Genomic DNA, 24,825 nt, shown 5'->3' on the forward strand with positions numbered 1-24,825 from the left:
GGCGACCAACAAAACAACAAAACTAAACACCCTACAACCTAGAAAATTGACAGCACCACCCCTCATCCACGCCTCTAGGTTGATACAACAAAAAGAAAAGAAAAATAAAGTCCTAATTAGAGGTAGAGGAGTAATTGTTTTCTAAGGGCCACAGACAGTAGAAGCACAGAAAATAGTGCAAAGAACACTCTAAAAACAAGGGAATTCCAGACAGGAAACCATCAGGGCCAGCTAACACCTCCCAACAAAAAATTCACTCAGGGAGGAAGCAACCAGGCTTTAAAGCTGCAAGGCCATTACATGCTAATAATTTTGCCTAATTGCAGCATTCATACTTGCCTCCAACAGGCAAAAAAAAAACCAATCAGAAATATTGTATATTCACAACCTTTACGAAATAATATCTCCTGATGATGCAGCGTGTTAAAACGCTGAACTGCTGAACTTCTGGACCGAAACATCACAGGTTTGAATTAGGGGAGTGGAGAGAGCCCCCACTATTAGCCCCAGCTTATACCAACCTTAAAGTTCAAAAACATGCAAATGAGAGTAGATGTATAAGTACTGCTCCGGCGGGAAGGTAATGGCGCTCCATAAAGTCATGCCACATGAACTTGGAGGAGTCTACGGACAATGCCGGCTCTTCGTCTTAGAAATGGAGATGAGCACCAACCCCCAGAGTCAGACATGCCTGGACTTAATGTCAGGGGAAAACCTTGACCCTTTACCTTAACTACCACCAATTCCTCAATACTTTATTTTCCATACCACCATACTTAGCCACAGCAACGCGTGGCCGGGCACAGCTAGTATTGTATATATTGAGGGGCTCCCAAGTGATGTTGCAGGAGACAAGATGGAGCTGTGTCTTCTTGGCTGCCCCCTCTTCACTCTGTGGCCTCAGAACAGCAGCGGGGAGGTAAGTATTAAGTAAGTAAGTCCTCATCTGGGCTTCACATAATAGTTGGTTGGCCATTACATGAGCAGAAGGCAAATCTACATAGCCCTCCAGTTTGACAGCTTGGTAAGTCTTATGTTTTTTCTCTCTCATTCTGTATATATTTATTGAGAAGTTAGAGATTTCCAAGAAGAGTTGTAACATTATTTTAAAAAATTATAATAATTAGTTGTAATTGCCATTCCAAATTCCTTCCCCCATTTTCTGTTATAGTCGATGTTTTCAAAAGCAACTTGGAAATGTAACTTTGACTTACCTTTATTTTTAAAAGGAATTTTGCAACCTACCAGCCTCTGGTGCAAAACGTAGTTCTTTCTGCTCCTTCTGTCCATTTCATCTAGACCTGCAACACCTCAGGATGGACAATATGAGCCAACACATGACGGAGGCAGTGCAATGAGGCAATAATAGGAAACCTACTCTGCTGACCGGAGCCAGCAAGATGTCTTGAGTTGGTTTAAACCATTGATTTTAAAGTAGATATAACTGATTTTAATATTTGTGTATATATATAGTTATTTTATGTCCTGGCATGGAATGCTTGCCGTATCTATGTTATGCTGCGCCCTGAGTCCCCTTCGGGGTGAGAATTTATTTACAGCATTTATATTCTGCCCTTCTCACCCCGAAGGGGACTCAGGGCGGATCACATTACACATATAGGCAAACATTCAATGCCTTTTAACATAGAACAAAGACAAGACAAACATAGGCTCCGAGCGGGCCTCGAACTCATGACCTCCTGGTCAGAGTGATTCATTGCAGTTAATTGCAGCTGGCTTGCTCTCCCGCCTGCGCCACAGATTTATAATCTGAGAAGCTCAGATTATAAATGTTTTAAATAAATAAATAAATAATAAATAATAGATGATCCCACAGTTATTAGAAAAGTAACTGAAAACATACACTAAGCCATAAAGCAAGAAATTCTTATGGGTTATACTTCAAAGTAACTTAATTTTGCCCAACTTGTTAAGAGAAAGAAGTTACTTCTTGTTTCAACAATTTCCCCCACAAATCCTGCTTTCAAGTCAACATAAAGCATCAGACTTGGTGTTTCATATATTTCAAGAGGACCGATAGCACAAACAATAATAGTATTGGCACAGTTGAGCAGAACCAAAATCACCACTAATGAAATCTAATGGCCTCAAAATCCCCAGACTACGCCTATGGATCACGTGATTTTAACGTGTATGGATTTTTTTCTTTTTAATATTTATTTATTTTAATTCCTTCATTTACAAGTGTTTGTTGCATACAGTGCAATATTTTCCAGCTTTCATAATTGTTTCTCAGATAATATATTTTCAGTAAGGAGTCTTCTATTTAAATAGTACATATAAAGGTATTATAGGCTCCAAATTAATATCCGTTTCCTCCTTGTCTACGGTCTTATAGCTTCCCCTGTGTCCAGTTTTAAATTAATTTTACATTGAGATATTGGATCATTGGTTGCCATTCATTAACAAAGTTGTCTATAGGTTCTCCTCTTAAGAGTACAATTATTTTATCCATTATCAACAAATCTGTAATGTATTTTTCCCATTCTTCTAAGGGAGGTACCTCTGAGGTTGTATGGATTTAAATGCTTTGATTGTTTTAATGGTACGGTTATTTTTATTGTACTTTGTTTTTAAAGGCATTGCCTATGTTGTGAAGCCGTGTTGAATCCCCTCCGGTGTTGAGAAAGGCGGGATAAAATAGTTGTAAATAAATAAATAGATGTTAAAATCCTTTTGAAAAAGGCATTAAGTACAGACCATTTCAAAACATGGATGCAGATGAGATGGGGGACTGACAGCAAATCCATGAAGAAAGAAATTAAGCATTTGTGTCGTTGATTTGAGCAGTTTCTCAGCCAAAGCAGGAATAAATGATTAATTGATATCCAGATTTGGGATATTAGTGATGTTGCATGAACAGTATCAGTCTGTAACTTCAGTATCTGATGGGTAATGATGCTGCCTAGTTATTGCACATGTCAGAACTTGAGCTGTACTGTACCTTATGCGTGCTTTGTTCACACGTCATGAGAAGTCAAAATCTACAAGGACTCTGACTTATTGTGGACAAACAGCATGCTCGTGCATGCCATGTAGGGTCTTCAACTTCCAGTGAAGGATTTAGGAAAACAGCACGGTCATTTGGTTTACTTATGGTTATGCATAAACTTGGCCATGTGCTCTCCCAACAAGTAGAAGATTCCTTAACTTTACCACTAGATGATTTGCCTGGTGTGTCTCATGTGAGACAAAACACAAAGGGCTGGATCTTCATATCACAATAAAGTGTAGACATATTTAAAAGTGTTTCACAGCTTCTGCTTGAAGAAGGGAGCTATCCAGAATGAACCAGCACACTACTTTATCCTAGGTAAGGCAGAATTTGAGCTTGCTGTGATGGCTAACCATAGCCAAAAAGCAAAAGGAGTTTCCTTGTTTTTACAGTCCCTGGTGAGCAGCAAAACAAAGGTGTAGCTACAGGAGAAGGGAGATTGTTAAAAATTATGTTACGTATATTACTAGCTGTGCCTGGCCACGCGTTGCTGTGGCGTTGTCTGGTGGTGTTGGTCAGTCTACATTAGGTTGTATTTATGCTGTGACCTCAACCTTCTTTATACTCACATTAGTAGTAGTATTTGCAGTCTGTTACCTTCTTCAGTTTTTGTGTTGATTGATAATTGCTTGAGATCCCTGTTGTCTTTGGTTTGTTGTTAGTTGTAATGTCTGATTCTGCTGAGTGCGGTTTATATTTTTATTGTGGTACAATAGTCCTTTTTTTGTTTTGCCTGTGTAGGTGTTTATTATTATTGTTGTTGTTGTGGTCATGAAGGTTGGATAAGTTAGATGCTACTGTATTGTTTTTTGGAGGCCCAGTGTAGCACTGACTAGCCAATCAGCCTCAGTGCCTGGCTGTTTCTTGCCTGTGATGGTGTTGATACTTATTGTTGTTGTCATTGTTATTATTGTAATTGTTTTTTTGGAGGCCAAGTGTGAATGTAGGGATTGGGGAGGTGGATGAGTTGTGTTGTCAAATTTTGTATTTGTTATTGCAATGTGTTGTTGTAAGTTTTGTGGGTCCGGATTGTGGTTTTGTGGTGTAGTTGTGTTGTTACAACCGGGAGAAAAGGCTTTTGTGTTGTGTTGTCAAGTTTTGTATTTCTGGGGCGTTTAGTTGTGTGCCAAGTTTTGTATTTGTGGGGCGTTTAGTTGTGTTGTTATAGTCACGATGCATTGTTGTGAGTTTTGTGGGTCCGGATTGTGGTTTTGTAGTGTGGTTGTGTTGTTACAACCGGGAGGCAAGGCTTTTGCATTGTGTTGTCAAGTTTTATATTTCTGGGGTGTTTAGTTGTGTGCCAAGTTTCGTATTTCTGGGGCGTTTAGTTGTGTTGTTATAGTCACTATGCGTTGTTGTGAGTTTTATGGGTCCGGATTGTGGTTTTGTGGTGTGGTTGTGTTGTTACAACCTGGAGGGAAGGCTTTTGCATTGTGTTGCCAAGTTTCGTATTTCTGGGGCGTTTAGTTGTGTTGTTATAGTCACAATGCGTTGTTGTGAGTTTTGTGGGTCCTGTGTGGTTTTGTGGTGTGGTTGTGTTGTTACAACTGGGAGGCAAGGCTTTTGCATTGTGTTGCCAAGTTTTGTATTTCTGGGGCGTTTAGTTGTGTTGTTATCGCATGATGCGTTGTTGTGAGTTTTGTGGGTCCGGATTGTGGTTTTGTGGTGTAGTTGTGTTGTTACAACCGGGAGGCAAGGCTTTTGTGTTGTGTTGTCAAGTTTTGTATTTCTGGGGCATTTAGTTGTGTGCCAAGTTTCGTATTTCTGGGGCGTTTAGTTGTGTTGTTATAGTCACGATGCATTGTTGTGAGTTTTGTGGGTCTGGATTGTGGTTTTGTGGTGTGGTTGTGTTGTTACAACCGGGAGGGAAGGCTTTTGCGTTGTGTTGTCAAGTTTTATATTTCTGGGGTGTTTAGTTGTGTGCCAAGTTTCGTATTTCTGGGGCGTTTAGTTGTGTTGTTATAGTCATGATGCGTTGTTGTGAGTTTTGTGGGTCTGGATTGTGGTTTTGTGTTGTGGTTGTGTTCTTACAACTGGGAGGCAAGGCTTTTGCATTGTGTTGCCAAGTTTCGTATTTCTGGGGCGTTTAGTTGTGTTGTTATAGTCACAATGCGTTGTTGTGAGTTTTGTGGGTCCTGTGTGGTTTTGTGGTGTGGTTGTGTTGTTACAACTGGGAGGCAAGGCTTTTGCATTGTGTTGCCAAGTTTTGTTTTTCTGGGGCGTTTAGTTGTGTTGTTATCGCATGATGCGTTGTTGTGAGTTTTGTGGGTCCAGATTGTGGTTTTGTGGTGTAGTTGTGTTGTTACAACCGGGAGGCAAGGCTTTTGTGTTGTGTTGTCAAGTTTTGTATTTCTGGGGCATTTAGTTGTGTGCCAAGTTTCGTATTTCTGGGGCGTTTTGTTGTGTTGTTATAGTCACGATGCATTGTTGTGAGTTTTGTGGGTCCGGATTGTGGTTTTGTGGTGTGGTTGTGTTGTTACAACTGGGAGGCAAGGCTTTTGCGTTGTGTTGTCAAGTTTTATATTTCTGGGGTGTTTAGTTGTGTGCCAAGTTTCGTATTTCTGGGGCGTTTAGTTGTGTTGTTATAGTCACGATGCGTTGTTGTGAGTTTTATGGGTCCGGATTGTGGTTTTGTGGTGTGGTTGTGTTGTTACAACCTGGAGGGAAGGCTTTTGCGTTGTGTTGCCAAGTTTCGTATTTCTGGGGTGTTTAGTTGTGTTATCGCATGATGCGTTGTTGTGAGTTTTGTGGGTCCGGATTGTGGTTTTGTGGTGTGGTTGTGTTGTTGTAACCTGGAGGCAAGCCTTTTGCATTGTGTTGCCAAATTTCGTATTTCTGGGATGTTTAGTTTTGTTGTTATAGTCACTGCGCAAACAACTTTATCATTTTATATATATAGATGTATTTATATGTCACCTTTCTCCCAGAGTTGGACCCATGTCAGCCTCCAAAATGAGGGCATTGCCATTTCTAAATAAAATTTCCACCCCAATGAAATTTGTTTGTTTGTTTGTTTAGTATATATCTCCACATTTCTCCTGACAAGGGAATCAAAGCAGCTTTTTCTGCTATTCTCTAATATCTAGCACAGGTTGAGCATCTGATTCAAAATGCTTGGGATCAGAAGTATTTTGGATTTTTTTTTCAGATATTGGGATACCTGGGTTGCTGTGAGTTTTCCGGGCTGTATGGCCATGTTCCAGAAGCATTCTTTCTTTGTCAGCCACAAAAAAGGAGAGAATGCTTCTAAACTAGAACATGGCCATGCAGCCCAGAAAACAGCAATCCAGTGATTCCAGCCATGAAAGCCTTCAACTGCACATATTATGTGCCGTGTGAATGAAAGTATAGTTAATGTAAGATTTCAAGGTTTAAACTTGAGTAAATCCATATAAATTTATTCTGGATTGTTTTTAATACTAATGATGTCTAATACTCTTTTAATATTTTTATATTTGTATATTTTAGGGTGTATTGTAATGCTTTTGGTGTTAGATGCTTTGGGTCTCCTGGGGGAGAGATATAAATAAACATAATGATAATAATATCTCAAACTTTCCAATGCCACAAATATTGGGGACTGAAGGAAAATATGATTGTGGGTGTTACATTCTTATTTGGATGTAATGTCCTCATTTTCCCATTCCATAGCTACAGCCCAGTTCTTTCCATGCCTTGGAGTGTGCACCACTCTCGTAGACCAACATTTCTTGTTTCAGGAGGTTTTGTCCTCTCCTTTTCCCAACAATATGCAGGAAACATTATTTTCATTCTGGTCCTCCAGATGCTGGTGGACTGAAACTGCCATCAATGGTGAAGACTTATGTTTAATATTTGTTCTGTGTATTTTAATATGTATTTTGTACAAATATGTTTACATATGCTTCTGGCGAGTTTCCGAGTTCAATTCAAGGTGCAGGTTATTACCTATAAAGCCCTATACGCTTCGGCCCCAACCCATCTCTGAGACCGCATCTCTTTCTATGAACCAGTGTGGGATCTAAGATCAGCAGGGGAGGCCCTTCTCTCGATCCCACCACCATCTCAATTGCAGTTGGGAGAGATGAGAGAGAGGGCCTTCTCTGGGGTGGCTCCCTGGTTCTGGAATAGCCTCCCAATGGAGATTAGATTACCCCCCACTCTCCAGTCCTTCCGATCCAGGTGTTTAATCAGGCTTTTGAGGTTGACACTTTGGCACTTTAGTTATGAATTGATGGAAGCTAGTTTCCTTAGATGTTCTGTGTTTTTAAATTGTGCCATTTTCATGTTACGTTATATGTGTTGACTGTGGTTGCTATTATAATTTTTAATTTTAATTAATAATGTATATAATATGTATATGATATTGTTTTATATTCATGTACCGCTTTACATTGTATGCTGTACCTTGTGGTGCTTTTATAATCTGTCCCGAGTCTCTTCAGGGAGATGGTGGCGGGATACAAATAAAGATGATGATGATTATTATTAATATTTTATGTGTATTTTGTGGAATATTTTTAGATTACTGTGTGTGTTTTAGAGATGTTGTAACCCACCTCAAGCCATGAGGAGAGGTAAGAAATAAAATAATAATAATAATAATAATAATAATTATTATTATTATTATTATTAGTATGACACAGCAAACAAGATAGATATGCTGGATTTCGTTTCACAAAATCACAAGTCAAACACTTCCCAAGTGTCTAGGACTGTGTGATGTATTTTCAGATGATGCGCAAAGATCCCAGTAGGGTGGCCTTTTGCAGTTGGCAGATCGTTATTATTATTATTATTATTATTATTATTATTATTATTATTATTATTATTATTATTTTATTGTATGACACAGCAAACAAGATAGACATGCTGGATTTCATATCACAAAATCACAAGTCAAACACTTCCCAAGTGGCTAGGACTGTGTGATGTATTTTTGGATGATGCGCACAGATCCCAGAGTATCTTTGCGTGTTCATTTTCCATGACCTTTGCAGGTTTGTGATCCCACCAGTTCTTTACTGCAGGGAGGTGGTATTTGAGGCATAAGTTCCAATGGATCATTTGGGCCACATAGTTGTGCCTCTGTTTGTAGTCTGTCTGTGCGATTTTCTTACAGCAGCTGAGGATATGATCAATGGTTTCGTCGGTTTCCTTGCACAGTCTGCATTTTGGGTCATCAGCTGATTTTTCGATCTTGGCCTTAATTGCATTTGTTCTGATGGCTTGCTCCTGGGCTGCAAGGATCAGGCCTTTCGTCTCCTTCTTCAGTGTCCCATTCGTGAGCCATAGCCAGGTCTTCTCCTTATCAGCTTTTCCTTCAATTTTGTCAAGGAACTTTCCATGCAATGTTTTGTTGTGCCAGCTGTCAGCTCTAGTTTGTAGTGTGGTTTTCTTGTACTGGTTTTTTGTCTGCTGTGCTTTGAGGAGTTTCTGATTTTTTACTTCAATCAAAGCAGGTTCTTCACTTTGCTTTACATATTCTGCCAGGGCATGTTCTTCTTTGACTGCTTGTTTGACTTGTAAGAGTCCTCTGCCCCCTGATCTTCTAGGTAGATACAGCCAGTCAACATCACTGCGAGGGTGCAGTGAATGATGAATGGTCATGAGTTTTCTTGTTTTTCTGTCCAAATTGTCCAGTTCCATCTGTGTCCAGTTTATGATGCCAACAGTATATCTCATGACAGGTATGGCCCAGGTGTTTATGGCCTTGATGGTGTTGCCTCTATTGAACTTGCTTTTGAGAATTTTTTTGACCCTTTGTGTGTATTTTTTATTATTATTATTATTATTATTATTATTATTATTATTATTATTATTATCAACACAATGATGTTGTATGACACAGCAAACAAGATAGATATGCTGGATTTCGTTTCGCAAAATCACAAGTCGAACACTTCCCAAGTGTCTAGGACTGTGTGATGTATTTTCTGATGATGTGTGCAGATCCCAGTAGGGTGGCCTTTTGCAGTTGGCAGATGGTGATTTTGTCAATGTCTATTGTTTCCAAATGCCAGCTGAGATCTTTTGGCACGGCACCCAGTGTGCCCATCACCACCGGGACCACCTGCACTGGTTTCTGCCAGAGTCTTTGAAGTTCAATCTTGAGGTCCTGATAGCGGCTGAGTTTTTCCTGTTGTTTTTCATCTATGCGACTGTCACCTGGGATGGCAACATCAATGATCCAAACCTTGTTCTTTTCCACAACTGTGATGTCTGGTGTGTTGTGTTCCAGAACTTTGTCAGTCTGGATTCGGAAGTCCCACAGTATCTTTGCGTGCTCATTCTCCCATACTTTTGCAGGTTTGTGATCCCACCAGTTCTTTGCTGCTGGGAGGTGGTACTTGAGGCATAAGTTCCAATGGATCATTTGGGCCACACAGTTGTGCCTCTGTTTGTAGTCTGTCTGTGCGATTTTCTTACAGCAGCTGAGGATATAATCAATGGTTTCGTCAGCTTCCTTGCACAGTCTGCATTTTGGGTCATCAGCTGATTTTTCTATCTTGGCCTTGATTGCCTTTGTTCTGATGGCTTGCTCCTGGGCTGCAAGGATCAGGCCTTCTGTCTCCTTCTTCAGGGTCCCATTCGTGAGCCAGAGCCAGGTCTTCTCCTTATCAGCTTTTCCTTCAATTTTGTCAAGGAACTTTCCATGCAGTGTTTTGTTGTGCCAGCTGTCAGCTCTAGTTTGTAGTGCGGTTTTCTTGTACTGGTTTTTTGTCTGCTGTGTTTTGAGGAGTTTCTGATTTTTGACTTCAATCAAAGCAGGTTCTTCACTTTGCTTTACATATTCTGCCAGGGCATGTTCTTCTTCTTTGACTGCTTGTTTTACTTGTAAGAGTCCTCTGCCCCCTGATCTTCTAGGCAGATATAGCCGGTCAACATCACTGCGAGGGTGCAGGGAATGATGAATGGTCATGAGTTTTCTTGTTTTTCTGTCCAAATTGTCCAGTTCCACCTGTGTCCAATTTATAATGCCAGCAGTATATCTTATGACAGGTATGGCCCAGGTGTTTATAGCCTTGATGGTGTTGCCTCCATTGAGCTTGCTTTTGAGAATTTTTCTGACCCTTTGTGTGTATTCTTTGCTGACCACAGTTTTCACATGTTCATGCTTGATGTTGTCCAGCTGTAGTATGCCCAGATATTTATAGGCCTCTGGCTGGTGACACTTTATTGTTTGGCCATTGGGCATATTTATGCCCTCACTTTCAATGATTTTTCCCTTCTTCAATGCCACTGTCGAACATTTGTCCAAACCAAACTCCATGTTGATATCAGTGCTAAAAATTCGGACAGTGTTGGTCAGAGACTGGATTTCAGTTTCCGTTTTCCCATATAGCTTCAGGTCATCCATGTACATCAAATGTGAAATTTTGTGAGAATTCTTAAGATGTTTGATAGCCGAGATTTGTTTTTTGTAAGATTGTTGACAGAGGGATCATGGCAATAATGAAAAGCAGAGGGGACAATGAATCTCCCTGGAAAATTCCTCTCCTGATGTTGACAAGTCCATAGCTTTCATTTCCAACAAACAGTTCAGTTTTCCAGTGCTCCATCATGTTTTCAATGAAGGTGCCAACGTTTTTACTAATCCAGATGGCGTCCAGGCACTTGATGATCCAGCTGTGTGGGAGTGAGTCAAAGGCCTTTTTGTAGTCAATCCACGTCATGTGAAGATTAGCTTTTCGGCTCTTACAGTTCTCCAGAATCATTTTGTCAATCAATAACTGGTCTTTTGTGCCCCTGCTTTTCCGTTTGTTGCCTTTCTGTTCATCTGTTCATTATTATTATTATTATTATTATTATTATTATTATTATTATTGTTATTATTATTATTGGAGTTGCAGAACAGCATCTTTGGGGGGAGGGGCGAAGGAGCACATTTTCCCCACTCCTCATAAAAATATCTTTAATACCCCAATTCTGTTTAATGTTTGTTTGTTTTTTTGACAGTGCATTCTGACTGTCTGAAAAGTCCCAGATTTTGTTCTTGTTCTTTCTGATTTTATACTGGATTAAAATAAACCAACCTGAGGAGTTGGTAGAAAAAGCCTTCTGGGAACTCACAGAAAATGTTCTGGGATTAAAAAAAAAGTATGGCCCTCAAAAGTATAATAGGAAAGAACAGGGACAAAAGGTGGGACTTTCTGGTCTTTTAAATCATTCTGGATGTATCCTCATTAAAAACAGAACTTAATGGCAAAATTGCTTTTGACCTGTAGGTGGGGTAAGCACAACATAGTTAGAAGCACAGCATTTGACCACAACAGGCACATAAGGTGGAGAATTCCTCTACCCTCACTTCTCTGCTGCTGCTGCTTTCATCATTCAATATGCACAGAGGGTAGCTTTTTGGAGAAACATCTATCTCCTATCTATATCCTCTATCTCAGGGTCTGCATGCTATTTTATACATGGGTTTCAAATTGCATGGTGAGCCTTCAAGGATAGAGAATATTCACCAGTTCAGAAAATGGCCTTCTGGCATTGGTGGTTTCTATCTATGCTAGCGGAGTGGAGAATCCATTATCTGTGTTATTCTGAAATATTAGGGACCTATTCAAAGTTTTGATCATATTATTTTTGATAGTTCCAGTACTTTGGAGAATTCCTTTAAAATGTCAGTCTTTAGTTATGGGTTGGATTTGCCATCCCATTGATATGGAAGCCACCAGTCACTGCTGCCTTCTATAGATAGAGGGTGACAGAAGCAACGATGAAGAGACGGCTGGATGGCATGCTTAACAGGCCTCGAGTCTTAAGTACACCCTGTTTGGACTGTAATATTCTCTATATGGAGCTGCCTTTTAAAACTGTTTGGAAACTGAAGGAGGTCTGTTAATAGGGAATACTCTACTCCCCTTGTCTACCACTAGGAACCAGTCTGTTTCCATGCACTATTCAAAATGGTGGTCATGACCAATAATTATCTACATGATCTCAGATCAGATGTAACATACAACTCCTCTGTTAGGACAGCCCTACCGCTTACCAGTCTGTTTATGTGCACAATTCAAAGTATTGTTTATAATCTACAAAACCTTGTGTGGTGTAATTTTTTCAGCCCTGTGCTATGATTCTGGAAATCAGGGGGTCAAATCTCCACTGGGCCATTGAAACCCAATGGGTGACCTTGGGCAAGTTCGCCTTCTCAGGGTGGCAAAGGCAACCCTGCTCTGAAGAAATCCTGCCTAGAAAACTCTAAGGTGTGTTCACCTTAGGGTTGCCATAATTTGAAAATGACTTGAAAGCACACAACAAAAAGGTTCAGATTATCTGAAAGGCCATATTCTCCCATATGAGGTTGCCATTCACTGAAGCCTGTGGAGGGGGTTCTTTCATTCTGCCACCATCACAGACAGATTCATCAGTGGTTTATAAGTCCCGTAGCCTTAAGAAAGCTCAGAGCATTCTTAAGGATCCATCTCACCCAGCATATTCATTGTTTGAATTATTACCATCTGGCAGACGGTGCAGGGACAAACAGACTGAGAGACAGCATTTATCCTAGAGCTGTAACTATATTGAACTCCATGTGATCTTCACATGAACTTCACACTGATGTGGCATTGGTGGCTCTGCAATCGTGGTAGGAGTGTGGAGGGATGGGTGTGTTGTTTTTGTGATGTGTGCTGGGAAAAGTGTTTAATTTTGTCGTACAATGTACAATGACAATAAAGTTATTCTAATCTATTCCCAGGCTTTAAAACTCCTGTCTAGACTGGACCTCTGCTCCAGGAAACTCTGTGATAGGTTTGTCATAGGGGTGCCAGTAGTTAGAAATGACTTGAAAGCACACAACCATAAATGTTTACCAGTACATTTTAAAATTTGTAAGCCACTTTAGTCCTAGGCCAAGGGAAAAGATGGGGAATTGATAGATGGATGCTCAAAACACCACATTCCCCCAGGATCTTGACTATAAGAGGTCCTTCTATTAGTCCTGCTATCCAGAGTCATGTTTAGTGGAGATGTGAGAGAAGGCCTTCTACTCCCAGCCTTTAGAATACTTTCCAGAAGTTGATTCCATTTTAGTTGTTCTGTTGCCAGCAAGCAAACATAGTTTATTTAGAAAAGCTATAGACTGTTAAGTGGACATTTTGATGAAGCAGAATTTAACTGGTAACTTTATTTCTTAATTTTCTTTCTCCGCATGAATCAATATGCATTTAGATTTCAATTACAATGTTCTAATGTGTTGCATTCTTGTTAGCCACAAAGAAGGTGAGAAATGTTTAATAAGTAGTGAGCAGTATACTATTCTGTATATTATTAAGGTATAATTTTGAATAAACATGCATAGAATTATATAACAGTGAAGTTAAAAGGCAAGGCTTAATTTGGGCTTGGAAAAGTTACTTCCTTTGGCTACAACATCCAGAATCTCTCAGAGATTTCCCTAAAATATTTGCTGAGTTTTGTTTAGGCCTGCTATCATTATCTTAGCCTCAGACTGCCTCGATGATAATGTGAAGATCTTGGAAGCTAAGACCTTGGGCCCTTCCACACAGCCATATAGCCCAGAATATCAAGATAGAAAATCCCACAATATCTGCTTTGAACTGGGTTATCTGAGTCCACACAGCCATATATCCCAGTTCAAAGTATATAATGTGGAAGGGGCTCTTGAAAGCAATTTGACTATGTGAACTGTTTGAATATCCTAAAAACGCTAAACTTCCTTAGAGCTCCCTTAATGTAGATAGTTCTGTCAGTCTCCATTTTTCTCCACATGGTGGAGCCCTTTGTCATAGCATGTTATCCCTGGATAATATCACTGTCTAATTACTTGCAAAACTTGACATTTTATATTAAAACACCAAGTGGTTTTATTAGTTGTGTAAATAATGAATTGGGGCTGGTGGATTAATACATTTTAATATGTGATGGGGAGAAGCAATTATGTCATTTTAACATCATTGGTGAAGAAAATTAAGCTGTAGATAGTTTGTACACTTACTGAATATTTATAAAGACTGGTGCTGCTTTATGCTTACTTCCCGATACTTGGAGAGTGGCTCATAGTGTTGGCTCATACTTGAACTGGACTTTTCCTGGCATGAAACCTTGCTTCTTAAACTGGATGATTAAACTGGGCTTTTGTATGCAAGAAAGTCAACATGGTGGAGTGGCTTGCGTTTTGGACTATTTTTCTGTGTCAGGAGCGAATTGAGAAATGGCAAGTCACTTCCGTGTGTGATAATTGACTGTCTGCAAGGATGTTGCCCAGGGGACACCTGAATGTTTTGAAGTTTTACCATTCTTGTGGGAGGCTTCCCTCATGTGCTCGTATGGAGCTGGAGCTGATAGAGGGAGCTCATCCGCGCTCTCCCTGGGTTGGATTCGAACCAGCAACCTTCAGGTCAGCAATCCAACCTTTAAGTCATCAGTCCTGCCAGCACAAGGGTTTAGCCCACTACACCACCCGGGGCTACTGTTTTGGACCATGACTCCTTTAGATCTGGGTTTGAGTCTCCACTCAGTCATGAAAAGCCATTGACTTTGGGCAAAGCACACTCTCTAACTCTCAGGAAATGTTAGGGGCAACTCCCCTCTGAATACAGTTTGTCATAACAACTCTGTGATAGTTCAACAGAAAGGTGGAAACCATGAAAATGAACAAAATTTGACTATCACTAAATAAAATCGGGACAGTAAATAAAGAACAACACTCAAAAACAGGGGAATTCCAGACAAGAAACAATCAGGGCCAGCTAATCACCTCCCAACAAAGGACTCCCCCACACAGAAAACAGCCAAGCTTTGAAGCTGCAAGGCTATTCAGTGCTAATCAAGGTGATCAATTGCAACATTCACACTTGCCTCTACCAGACAAGAATTCTTTCTCCCACACTGGACATTCCACAGATACATAAACCCCACTCACTTAGTTTTCAACAAACCTCACAATCTCTGAAGATGTCTGCCATAGATGTGGGTGAAACACCAGGAGAGAATGCTTCTGGAATATGACCATACAGCCTGGAAAACTCACAGCAACCCAGTGATTCTGGCAATGAAAGCCTTCGACAACACGCTGTGATGGGTTCCACTTATGGTCAACATTAAGTTAGAAATTATTTGGAAGCATTTAAGAAGAATATTTTGAATATCTTTGAAGTGATACCTTTATTGAGCCACAAAAATAACATTAAAAAGGCAAGCATTGCAAAACAGAATGGCATAAAAAGCACAAAAATAAAATATCCTCCTGACCATATTTTGTAACCACTGGCTTGAAGAACTAGCTATTGTACATTGAGGGCATTATAGAACAAATGTCTGATGTGGTCATTGACAAAGAGCTTGCAGGCACTAAGCAAACTATGCATTGCTTTTTAGTCAATGCACCATCTCCTGAGCTAGCTCAGAACAGAAGAATAACATGGCACTCCCCATATAAACAAAATTGGCAATTACAGGGCACGCTGTGCACTGGACAAAAACAGATAATAGAATTCAAATTAGGATTATCACATTTTCTCTCCCATACCCCCCATGTTCAGAGATTCCAGTGACAAACAATAGGAAAGGCTGTTGTGTAATTATCTCCAGCTCAGTCTCTATTCAAAAGCAAGTTCCACCAGCTTCAATTGGATTTATGGTTTATATGTAGGATCACAGCCATTGTGAAGTTTTCATCTAAATGCTGGAATGCTGAAATTTCAACTAAAATGCTGGATTAAACCCATTCACTCAATTATTTGGCCAACTGCTGTATCTGCAAGTTTATCTTAACACTGTGGCAGACAATCCGGGGCCTTTTAGATATTTTAGACCTCAAAAATGGAAGGCAGCCCGGTGCACTCTAGATATTTTGGACAACAATTTCTATAATTCTTACCTAGCCACTGGCCACATTGACTAAACCTCATGGACACTGTAGTCCAGAATATCTGAAATGGAGTGATTGTCCCTTGTGTATTATTTGCTTTCAAGTCTCCTGTTTGTTTGTGGCACCCCATAAAATTCATAGAGTTTTCTTAAGACAAGTATATTTTGAGGTGATTTTGGCTGTTCCTTCCTCTGAAATGGTACGTGGCAGTCTCTCCAAGGCTGATACTGATTTAACTTCCAAGATCAGACAAGATCTGGTGCCTTTCGGATATTTAGGACCCGATCATCCCTTAAAGAACTGAAAAAGACATAAGCAAGCAAAAAACCTTCAATTTATCACACTTACTATAGGGACCTCTTACACTTACATAACTATTCTGAGCAGGTCTTCTGGACCATCTTTAAGGTTTATGGCCTGGCCTTTGTAGGTGAGAAATAAAGTGCATTTCCTCAGCAATTATATACTGTGGCCTGGGGACTGGGAAAATGCAGGAAATGGGCTTCTGGAGAGAGCTGGTCCTCTGCAATAAATAATCAACAACTGCACACGTTAGTTGCTAAATATGTGTCTTTAAAGACCATAGATTCTGAAAAGAAAAGGTGTTGTTGTATGCAGACAAAACAATGTTCTTGATGGGTTGCCCTGAGTTTTCCTGGCTGTATGGCCATGTTCCAGAAGCATTCTCTCCTGACATTTCACCCACATCAATGGCAGGCATCCTCAGAGGTTGTGAGGTCTGTTGGAAACTAGGCAAGTGGGATTTATATATCTGTGGAAGGTCCAGGTTAGGAGAAAGAACTCTTGTCTGCCTGAGGCAAGTGTGAATGCTGTAATTGGAGGAAACTATGAAAATGAACAAAATCTGGCTACCAGTATTTTCAAAAACTTTAAAATCAGGACAGTAAATAAAGAACAAACTTCTGAAGATAGGGGAATTCCAGACAAGAAACAATCAGGGCCAGCTAACAACTCCCCCAAAAAAGGATACTCCCCAGGCAGGAAGCAGGCAGGCCAGGCTTTGAAGCTGCAAGGCTATTTATTACTAATCTAGGTGACCAATTGCAGCATTCACACTTGCCTCAAACAGACAGAATGTCGCCTTTTGATGGGAGGGGGTAAAATACTATTGAGCCATAAAGGACACTGATACAAATATATAGAAACCTGACAGAAGATCTGGAAAACTAGTTGTGTATTCTGCACACCCAATACAGCTCATCAAAAAGAAAATAAATGCCCCCAAGTGGCAAATCATGTTCTGAAAACAAGAATCCGGGGAGTTCAATTTATGATTTAACCTCTCATTCTGTTTTAGAGAAAAGATGTTCTCAGTCACTTCCTTCTCTGAATATGGAGTCTGGAGGCTTCAGACAGACTGGGAAGAGGTAGGTATGGTAAAGGTTTCCACTGACATTAAGTCTAGTCATGTCTGACTCTGGGGGTTGGTGCCCATCTCCATTTCTAAGCCAAAGAGCCGCCGTTGTCAATAGACACCTTGTAGGTCACATGGCCGGCATGACTGCATGGAGCGCTGTTACCTTCCCGCAGAAGTGGTACCTACTGATCTACTCACATTTGCATGTTTTCAAACTGCTAGGTTGGCAGAAGCTGAGGCTAATAGTGGGAGCTCATTCCACTTCCTGGATTCGAGCCACCAACCTTTCAGTCACCAAGTTCAGCAGCTCAGCGGTTTAACCCACTGTGCCAATGGGGGCTACTGGGAAAAGGTAATGTTACAATTAAAGGGTTATGGAATATGACATGTTTCTAAGAGTTAAAGGAAGGAGGGAGAAAATGTCAAGGCTCCTCTGTGGCCTTTATAGAATTTCTTCCTATTTTCTCTGCCTTTTTTAACATTTAATTTTATTCCAGCAATATAAGATCTCACTATACAATTTATAAAATCAGTCATTATGTAAAATTTCATTTAGAAATGCCTGCTTGGAACAAATTATTCACAATTATTATTGTTAAGCCCTCGCCTTTTCACAGGAAAGTATTAGGTCACATCTTGGCATTTGCTCAGTCTTCCCATACATGTGGCAAATACATGGCTCCCTTATTATCTTCAAAAATATGTGAGGCAATGCTGCCCAATTAACATGGGTGATGGTTTGCAATAAATCTTGGGAAACGCCTGTGAAATAATTTGAATTCAGGCGCATACCAGGAGTCTAAAACTCAAACAGATGTGGAATCCCCCTCCAGATTTCATTGGCAGGTAAGTCACACTAAACCCTGCTTGACTCATTTTGGGGGATCAAAATGCAACTGCCGCTGAGCTGATGGAGAAAGCTGTCTGCTGCCAGAATCACAGAGTTGACCAAATTTTCCCTGAGGCTACCTGCACCTTGCTGGGGAAGGAGGAGAAGGAGAAGGAGGAGAAGGGGAAAATATTGGTAATGGGGAAGTGAGAAGCAAGCATTGGTGATAGAAGATCCCAGGCTATGTTTAAACCATCCATCATTGATCAATTTCCACTTTCCGCTAAACAGATGAACATACTTACCTAAAAAGACGCACAGTTGCTTGTGCGGCTTAATTTCAAGTACATACTATTGGCCTTCTGTAACTGGGTTCAACCATCCAGGGCTTGAAAATGCTAAAAAAGATTTTCAAATGGTCTTGATATTTTCTTTTGCTATTTTATATAAGGAGCCTCATTGTACTGCCCCATTGTATATAATGGGGCTTGAGCATCCACAGAGTATCTAGGGGAGTCCCACTGGATACCAAGGACTCCTTTTACAAGTCTCGGGCGGGGGGGGGGGGGGCATATGTCAGAATGGAATAATTGCCTGGATTAAATCAAACCGTAGTGCAAAGCTCACTGAACGTGGGTTGCTGTGAGTTTTCTGGGCTGTATGGCCACGTCCTGGCGTCTATGGCAGGCATCCTCAGAGATAATGAGGTCTGTTGAAAACCAGTCAAGTGGGGTTTATATATCTGTGGAATGTTCAGGGTGAGAGAAAGAACTCTTGCCTGTTTGACGCAGGTGTGTTCTTACCAGACATCAAGGGAACTGCTGACTGCATAGGGAATCTGATGAAGAAACACCACCTACAAACTATCTACAGACCTACTAAGAAAATCCGACAAATGCTACGTTCAGCAAAGGTCAAGAGGGATGCTCTCACTTCTGCAATAGTCTACTGTATACCATGCAGCTGTGGACAAGGGCTACATAGGGACCACCAAATGCAGTACTGCTCTGACATGAATCAAGGAACCTGAAAGGCACTGCAGACTAACTCAACCAGAGAAGTCAGTCGCAGCAGAGCACACGATGAACCAACCTGGACACAGCATATGATTTGAGAACACAGAAATGCTGGACCACTCTAACAACCTCCATGTCAAGACTACACAGGGAAGCCATTGAAATCCACAAGCATGCAGAAAGGAGGATACCATGAAAATGAACAAAATCTGGCTACCCGTATTAAAAACTCTAAAATCAGGATAGTAAATAAAGGACAACACTCTGCAAACTGGTGAATTTCAGACAGGAAACAATTTGGGTCAGATAACACCTCCAAACAAAGGATTCCCCCAGGCAGAAAGCAGCCAGACCTTGAAGCTGAAATGCTATTCCATGATAATCATTCACACATTCACACCTGGCTCAAACAGACAAGAGTTCTTTCTCCCATCCTGAACATTTCACAAATATATAAACTCCACTGTAGTTTCCAACAGACTTCACAACGTTTGAGGATGCCTGCCATAGATGCAGGCGAAACGTCAGGAAAGAATGTTTCTGGAACATGGTCATACTCTCAGCAACCCAGTGATTCCAGCCCTGAACGCCTTCTACTCTCACTGAAGGAGTTCTGTCCCCACTGAGGCCCACCTTCTCGGACTGAGTCGGGGCCCTTCCGCCTGATTCCCCAAACCCACTTCCGAGATCAAAGCACAGGGGGCTGCCCCAGGGCAAGCATATAGTCCCAGGGAGGGAGTTGGAAGGTCGCCCTTTGCTGGATGTAGCGGGAGGGAGGGAGGAGCTCGTGTTTTGAGTGGCCCCGGACTCTTGGTTCCAGTCTCAAGGGTCTGCGTGGCTTCATGAGCCCCAAGGAAGGCATGCCATTCGCCTCAGAAGGTGTTCTCTCTCCTCCCTCTGCAATGTAAAGCACAGGGGGTTGCTTTAGGGCAAGCAAGCATATTCCCGGGCGCGGGGTTCAAACGCTGCCCTTCCTGGTTGTAGCGAGAGGGAGGGACGAGCTCGACGGTGTGTTTGGAGTTACGGGGGCTCGGCTCCTCGTCCCTGCCTCACCCCCTATGCACTCCGCCCATATTTACTCTAAGACCCCACTCTCTCTCTATCCCCCCCCCCTCCCCTTTGGATCTTACTCCGCGAGGCGCCGGCTCCTTTGTGCTTGCAAACGGGGCGGGCGGGGGATGCGCGCCGGGGGGCGGACCTTCTCCGGGCCCCTCCTCGGAAGGGAGGCAGAGCCGGGCTGGGCTCGAGCCAGAGGAGTCTCCGAGGGAGAGGAAGCGTCTGTCCCGCCTTCTCCTTGCCCCGCGACTCGTGGCGGGCCCCACTCGGGGGCGAGGCATCGCTGCTTTAAGCGCGGCGCGGGGGGCTGGGCCGCGCGCCTCCCCGCGTGCTCTCCCTCGCCCTCTCTCTCTCTCTCTCCTCCTCGGCTCCTCTCTCTTCTTTCTGGATGTGGGCGCAGACGCCGGTCGGGGCAGACACTGCCTGAAGCCTTTTCGAAGACTCCGCTGGAGGCCATGGCCCGGAGCCGGAGCACGAGGAGCCGCCGCCGTGAGGTGTGCCCGCGCCCGGCTCCCGGAGGAAGGGACTGAGCCGAAGAGGAGGCGGAGGAGGAGGATGGCCCGGGCGGGGCTGAGCCGGGCGGCGGCGCTGGCCCTGCTGCTGGCCTCGGCTTCCTTGGCTGGGCTGTGGGTCGGGCGCCTGGCGGAGGAGCCGGAGATCTCTCCCGCCCTGGGCGCCTCGCCGCCCAAAACTTTCCGGGCGCTGCTGACGCTGCCGGGAGAGGACGCGAGGCGGAGGCGCGTGGGGCGCGGACGGGAGCGCGGGCGCGGGCGGGCGGCAGCGGCGTCCCCGGTGCGCGGCGGGGTCTTCTGGAGCCGCTGGCTGGAGGCGCAGGTGCCGCGCGGCTTCCCGGCAGCGGAGGCGGCCTCGTGGCTGCGTGCGGCGCGGGCGGCGGCGGTGGTGGCGCTGGAGCGGGGCGGCTGCGGGAGGGCGCCCAACCGCCTGGCTCGCCTCTCGGACGGGAGCCGCGCCTGCGTCCGCTACGGCATCAACCCGGAGCAGGTCCAGGGCGAGGCGCTCTCCTACCACCTGGCCGGCCTGCTGGGCTTCCAGGAGCGCCTCCCGCCCGTGGCGCTCTCCCGCGTGGAGGCTCCGGGCGCCTGGGCGGCGGTGGGCGAGGAGCTGCGCGGCTCGCCCTGGGCCGAGGGCGCCGTGGTCAGCCTGGCCCGCTGGGTGGACAACCTCACGGACGTGGTGGCGCCGCAGCCCTGGCGCGCGCCCGCCCGAGACGGAGGCCCCGGCGGCGTGCTCTCCGCCTCCGCGCTGCGTGGGCTCAGCCTGTCCCAGCTGGTGGAGCTGGTCCAGTGGAGCGACCTCATCCTCTTCGACTACTTGACCGCCAACTTCGACCGCCTGGTGAGCAACCTCTTCAGCCTCCAGTGGGACCCGCGCGTCATGCACCGCGCCACCCGCAACCTCCACCGCGCGCCCGACGGCGGCCTGGTCTTCCTGGACAACGAGGCCGGCCTGGGCCACGGCTACCGGCTCCTGTCCGTCTGGGACCGCTACAACGAGCCGCTCCTCCGCTCCGTCTGCGTCTTCCGCGAGGGCACTGCCGCCCGCGTCCGCGACCTGCACCGCCTCCGCAACGCCGCCTCCGAGCTGCTCCGCGTCTACCGCGCCCGCGAGCCCCTCGCCGAGAGCCTGGGCTTCCTCTCCGAGCAGCAGGCCCGGCTCCTGCAGGAGCGCATCGACCTGGTCCACCAGCACATCCTCCACTGCCAGGCCCAGGCCCAGGCCGCCCGGGGGGACCGCTGAAGGCGCCGGGAAGAAGGACGGAAGGGGCCTTGTTCCCGCCCTGGCGCCCCGGGGAGAAGGGGGCCCGGACCCGCCGCAGGAGGGGAACCGCAGCCTTGCCGGTTGTGTCGGACTCACGGGGGAGCCCAGAGACTCGCCACAGACCCTGCAGAGCAGGCGTGGGAAAACTTGCCTGCTATAGAGACATTATTTCACTGGTGGAATGTTCTCTTACTTTGGGTTGCTGTGGGCTTTCCGGGCTGTATGGCCATGTCCCAGAAGCATTTTCTACCGACGTTTCGCCCACATCTAAGGCAGGCATCCTCAGAGGTTTTGAGGTATGATGGAAACAAGGCAAGTGAGGATTATATATCTGTGGAAGGTCCAGGATGGGAGAAAGAACTCTGGTCTGTTTGAGGCAGGTATGACTGTTTCAGTTGGCCACCTTGATTAGCATTTAATAGCCCTTCAGTTTCAAAGCCTGGCTGCTTCCTGCCAGGGGGAATCCTTTGTTGGGAGGTGTTACATGCTTGTGGATTTCAATGGCTTCTCTGTGTAGTCTGACATGGTGGTTGTGAGAGTGGTCCAGCATTTCTGTGTTCTCTAATAATATGCTGTGTCCAGGTTAGTTCATCAAGTGCTCTGCTATGGCTGACTTCTCTGGTTGAGTGAGTCTGCAGTGCCTTTCATGTTCATTTTCATGAAGGAAACCAGTATTTAAAAACTCTAAAATCAGGACAGTAAACAAAGAACTACAAGCAGAAGACATGGGAATTCCAGCAAAGAAACAATTGGGGCCAACCAACACCTCCCAACAAAGGATTCCTCCAGGCAGGAATCACCCAGGCTTTGAAGCTGCAAGGCTTTTCAGTGCTAAACAAGATAATTAATTGCAACATTCATACTTGTCTTCAGCACACAAGAGTTTTTTCCCCCACCCTGGACCTTCCATACATATATAATCCTCTCTTGCTTAGTTTCCAATACATTCACAACCTCTAAGGATGCCTGCCTTAGATGTGGGTGAAATGTTAGGAGAGAATGCTTCTGGAACATGGCCATACAGCCCGGAAAACTCAAAGCAACCCAGTGATTCCGGCCATGAAAGCCTTCGACAACATATAGAGACATTATTTCACTGCCAGGATCCACTGGTGGGATGTGCTCTTCCTTTGTTTGATACCCAACGGTTTTGAATCCCAGCCGCTGAGAATGGAGAGCTGTTGGGGGCCAACTGTGTCCTCAGATGAGGTCAAAGGGAGACACTTCCAATGATGCCACTCTTCCCTTTTTTAGCATTGGGTGCAACGCTGGTCCTCTGCACCTGTTCTGCACTATTGTCTGTTCTAAGACTAGGCCAGCAAATAACAATCCCTTGCACATTCTATTTTGTCCCGGGTTGCTTTCAAGACCCAGCAAAAGGGCCTGTGAGCGTTATCCAGTGCCCACTGCTGGGGCTAAATGGGCTGTTTGTCCTTTAGTGGGAGACCATGAGAATACCCCATGTAAAACCAAGGTATAATTAATTATCATAAGTATCTCTTTTTAAGTGCTATATATTTCACTGTATTAGTTTGACACTGGTTTCTTCTTTCCAGTGTGTCTTTCCCTTAATGCAGGCATGGACAAGCTTAAGCGGCGGAGGGGGGGGGGGAGGAAAGGGCCTGAGGCTGTTAGGAATGGTGGGAGTTGAAGTCCAAAACCCCTGGAGGGCCCACGTTTGCCCATGCCTACCCTTAATTGCTCTTAAGAGCTTCCCTTAATAATTTAGTTGTTTTTTTAAAGAGGCCATGTACAAAATATATTGACTTTGAAAGGAACCAGTGACCAGAGGAGGGACCAGAAGTTACATCCCTGCCACACCCTTTTTAAAAATCCTTTAAAACTCGATAGCATTTGCAGTCCAACTGATGCCGTATTCCACTATGGCAACTTTTCTTCACTTTTCCTCTGAAACATGTTCTTGGAAGTTAACAAGTGGGCAGAAAAAGTCTCAGTGCCATTAGCTCTTGACTTTAACCAGTGAGAAGCATCTGGAGAAAAACTCCTCTCAGTTTTCTTGGTGTGTCTGTTTTATATGTAACCACTACTGTACAATAAAATAATTGACTAATGGGGTGACAGAGGAGAAAAGGTTCCCAGGTTTATAGTATTGTCAGTGTAGGGATTTTTGATGCATTAATCTGGACAAGGGGGAAATCGGGTTTCATGCACTTTACTTTGACTTTTCTTATTTTTTATAAAAAGACCTTTTTATTTTAAAAAAAGTCTGCAGTTTAGGTACATGATGTATGTTCTTAAGCTCTTCTGTAACATACTAAAGAAATTGATATTTCAGTAAAATGTGTTAATGTTTTTGCCTTTTGGAGCTTGGGATTCTGGCTTTCATTTTTTGTGAAATATCCATTATTTTGGCTTGATGCAATGTTTTCACCATATGAACTGTTCATTATCTGTGTGGAGTTCAGTAGCAAGGATGCTAGAAATAGTCCATACATTGGTAAAGCAAAGGAGAATGTCACAATATTGCCTAATCTTGTCCAAAATTATATCTTTATTGCGGAACCCCCAACACACATGCCAAGTAAGTATTGCTGAATTTATATAGCCTTCCCCAAATTTCCAGGAAAATATATTTTTAAAAAGTGTTGATGCAGCCAGTTCAAGTTTCCATGTGGACTCAAATCCTGCTAGCTGCTTTTCACACTGGGGGGAAAACCTGTTACAGTAGTACCAAAGACTATAAAATAGCATCGTAGACTGTGTGCCATATTCCACAGCTGTTAATTTCTTTTCCATTTTGGTTTCTGGGAAACCGATAACAAACGGAAAAGAGTTAAGTTGTCTGTGCCAAAATAATTTAAAACTACATTTAAGCTCTGTTTCTATCCTGACCCTAGTGGGAATGGATATAAAAGTTGAAATGTGTTAATATTTTCTCCTTAGGGTCAGTGCCCCAATCCAGCAAAGGAG

The 24,825-nt window shown here is 43.7% G+C and overlaps 1 protein-coding gene and 1 long non-coding RNA gene across 2 annotated transcripts in view; one reads left to right on the forward strand and one right to left on the reverse strand.

Moving 5' to 3' along the window:
- LOC134295426 (uncharacterized) overlaps positions 1-19,706 on the reverse strand; it is a 29,914-nt gene extending 10,208 nt beyond the window's left edge. Inside the window, exon 1 of the long non-coding RNA XR_010001992.1 lies at positions 18,349-19,706. This is a non-coding gene — a long non-coding RNA (uncharacterized LOC134295426). The remainder of the gene's footprint in view (positions 1-18,348) is intronic.
- Positions 19,707-20,299: 593 nt separating this feature from the next.
- Positions 20,300-22,020, forward strand: fjx1 (four-jointed box kinase 1). Its single transcript, XM_062967885.1, has one exon. It carries the CDS (start codon positions 20,671-20,673, stop codon positions 21,871-21,873), a length of 1,203 nt encoding a protein of 400 aa, XP_062823955.1. The 5' UTR covers positions 20,300-20,670; the 3' UTR covers positions 21,874-22,020.
- Positions 22,021-24,825: the final 2,805 nt, after the last annotated feature.

Source organism: Anolis carolinensis, chromosome 1 (assembly GCF_035594765.1).
Source record: "Anolis carolinensis isolate JA03-04 chromosome 1, rAnoCar3.1.pri, whole genome shotgun sequence".
NCBI lineage: Eukaryota > Metazoa > Chordata > Lepidosauria > Squamata > Dactyloidae > Anolis > Anolis carolinensis.

Coding starts and splice junctions, on each gene's coding strand:
- fjx1 (XM_062967885.1), top strand. CDS start 20,671: ATGGCCCGGGCGGGGCTGAGCCGGGCGGCGGCGCTGGCCCTGCTGCTG.